Source organism: Topomyia yanbarensis, chromosome 3 (assembly GCF_030247195.1).
Source record: "Topomyia yanbarensis strain Yona2022 chromosome 3, ASM3024719v1, whole genome shotgun sequence".
In the NCBI taxonomy this organism is placed as follows: Eukaryota; Metazoa; Arthropoda; class Insecta; order Diptera; family Culicidae; genus Topomyia; species Topomyia yanbarensis.
The window spans coordinates 218,353,713-218,356,257 of record NC_080672.1 but is presented as its reverse complement, the minus strand read 5'-3'; the positions used below and the strand labels follow the sequence as shown (position 1 = coordinate 218,356,257).

Sequence of the window (2,545 nt, the reverse complement as noted above, 5' to 3'; positions counted from 1 at the left end):
ATTGACACCCAGGTTTCAGATAAACTTTATTTTTATTCAAATTATATTTTACAAATATTGAAATAAGGTGAAATTTTACCCGACTATCTGTGATAAGAAATTAAAATTCAGCACTTTAAAAAAACCTAGTATTAAGTTGCATGGATGGAAATCCTTTCCAGATCTTAACCCTAGAACGTTGCACTTGCGTTTTCCACCCTAGAACGTTGCACTGGGGTGTAAATGTACCCCACGCATTTGATCGCCATTTTCGCAAAAATGCAAAAGGCCTCGGCAGGCTTTCAACTTCGTAAATGGTCTTCAATCTACCCAGATATTCAAGCACCGTTTCCCGACGATCATTTGGAGAAATCGTTGATTTTAGACTTAGATCGCTCCGCTCCAATAAAGGCACTCGGATTGCTGTGGAAATCAGAATCTGATGAGTTTTTCTTCAAGATTCCCTGAATTCCCAACATCGACCAAGCGAAACATTCTTTCACACGTCTGCAGTTTATTCGATCCATTAGGACTGATTGGCCCGGTCGTAATCATCGCCAAGATGCTTATCCAGACGCTTTGGGAACGCAATTTTGGATGGGATGATCCGCTACCACACGATCTACATGATAAATGGACCCAAATTGCTCGCCAGCTCCCGACTCTGAAAGTTCTTGCGATTCCTCGTTTCATGCTTGGTGATAAGGTTGTATCCATTCAATTACACGGTTTCGCTGACGCATCATAGCGTGCTTATGGCTCATGCATCTACTTCACATCAGTTACCAGCTCCGGCATGGTTGCTTCGCGCTTGATGGTTGCCAAATCACGAATTTTACCCTTAGAAAAACGCAGACCCACGCTTGCTCGACTGGAGTTAAGCGCAGCGTTACTTCTGGCGAACCTGCAAAAAAGGGTTGTAGATTGTATAGATATCCAATGTCCGATCTACCTGTGGTCTGATTCAACTATCACTCTTCATTGGATTTCTGGTCAGCCTTCGTCCTGGAACTGTTTTGTAGCAAATCGTGTTGCGGAGATCCAACAGTTTACTCAATCAGCTATTTGGCTCCATGTTCCAACCGCAGACAACCCTGCTGACTACATTACACGTGGTCTTATGCCAGCACCCATTGCCAATAATTTGTTGTGGTTGCACGGCCCTGAATGGTATCTCGAACCTCATCACAAGTGGCCGCAAGCAATATATTCATGGAAATCCTGCATTCCTTCAGTTTCATCGATCGTGTGCACAACTCCTGGTGTCATCTGGATTTGCGAATATCTCGAGGGCCACGATTCGTTATACAGCGCTCTTAAAATTCTCGTACATTGTCGACGATTTATGATTAACTACAGGCTAAAGAAAGCTGATCGTGTCAAAGGATTCATTTCTTCTTTCGATATTCGTTCCATAGAAGTCCAGCTTATTCGGCAAATCCAAATTGCAGAATTTCCAAAGGATTACGATAATCTTCGAACCAAAACTCCGATCGATGGAAATTTCTCACTTCGATATTTCAAACCTAAAATATTAGATGATGAGCAGCTTATCGGGGTTGGTGGTCGACTAAAAACGCTCCGGTTCCTTTCGACTGAAAGTATTCCATCTTGCTACCGAAGAATCACGTGTTCACGGAACTTCTTTTCCTCGATACTCATGTAGATATTTTGCATTGCGGACCAACGCATCTGCTAGCAGCTGTTCATAGTCGTTATTGGCCTATAGGTGGCCGCAACAAGGCTCGTTCAGTAGTTCATAAATGTCTCACGGGCTTCAGGAATAAACCAACGTTCGCACAGCAAGCAATGGCCGATCTTCCAGCAGTACGGGTCACTCCGTCCCGTCCATTTGCCAACATTGGTGTTGATTTGTTAGGGCCAGTTTACATCAAACCTCCTCGCAAACAGGACCCTATCAAATCATACATCTACGTGTTTGTCTGTATGATGACTAAAGCTGTTCATCCGGAACTGGTAATGAGTCTCACCACAGAAGCGTTCATCGCAGCGCTCAGGCGGTGCCAGATGAGGATATCCGCTAAACATTTACTGCGACAATGCCACCAACTTCATAGGTGCTAACAGAGAACTCCAAGAATTGCAACGACTGTTCCACAGCCAGTAACACAAGCTTGCACACAGGTGCACGCGACTTGGAAATACATTCCACTTCATTTCACCTCGTTCACCTTCATTCGGAGGTTTATGGGAAGCCTGTGTGAAATCGACGAAACATATTCTCAACCGTGTGACTCTCGATGTACTCTTCACGCAAGAAGAAATGTCCACTACTGTGGCACAAATAGAAGCGTGTCTTATTTCGCGACCGCTCACACCTCTTTCCAACGATCCTTTTGACCTTGAAGCCATCACTCCTGGCCATTTTCTGATCGGTGCTCCCCTACAAGTCTTACCCGAACACGATCTTTGCTCGCTCTCCCTTAACCGCTTGTCTCGCTGGTAACTAATGCAGCGTAAACTACAGTCCTTCTGGTCACGTTGCTACCTCGAGTATCTTCCTGTCCTTAAAAAAATGCAGAAATGGCCAGGAATTCACCCGGAT

At 44.6% G+C, this 2,545-nt stretch overlaps 1 protein-coding gene across 1 annotated transcript; it reads left to right on the top strand.

The window, feature by feature from the left end:
• The first annotated feature begins 258 nt into the window (after positions 1 to 258).
• Positions 259 to 2,064, top strand: LOC131687660 (uncharacterized). The gene is made up of 4 exons (XM_058971756.1): positions 259 to 425; positions 493 to 685; positions 728 to 1,580; positions 1,646 to 2,064. Exons 1-4 carry the CDS (start codon positions 259 to 261, stop codon positions 2,062 to 2,064), a joined length of 1,632 nt encoding a protein of 543 aa, XP_058827739.1.
• The last annotated feature ends 481 nt before the right edge of the window (positions 2,065 to 2,545 follow it).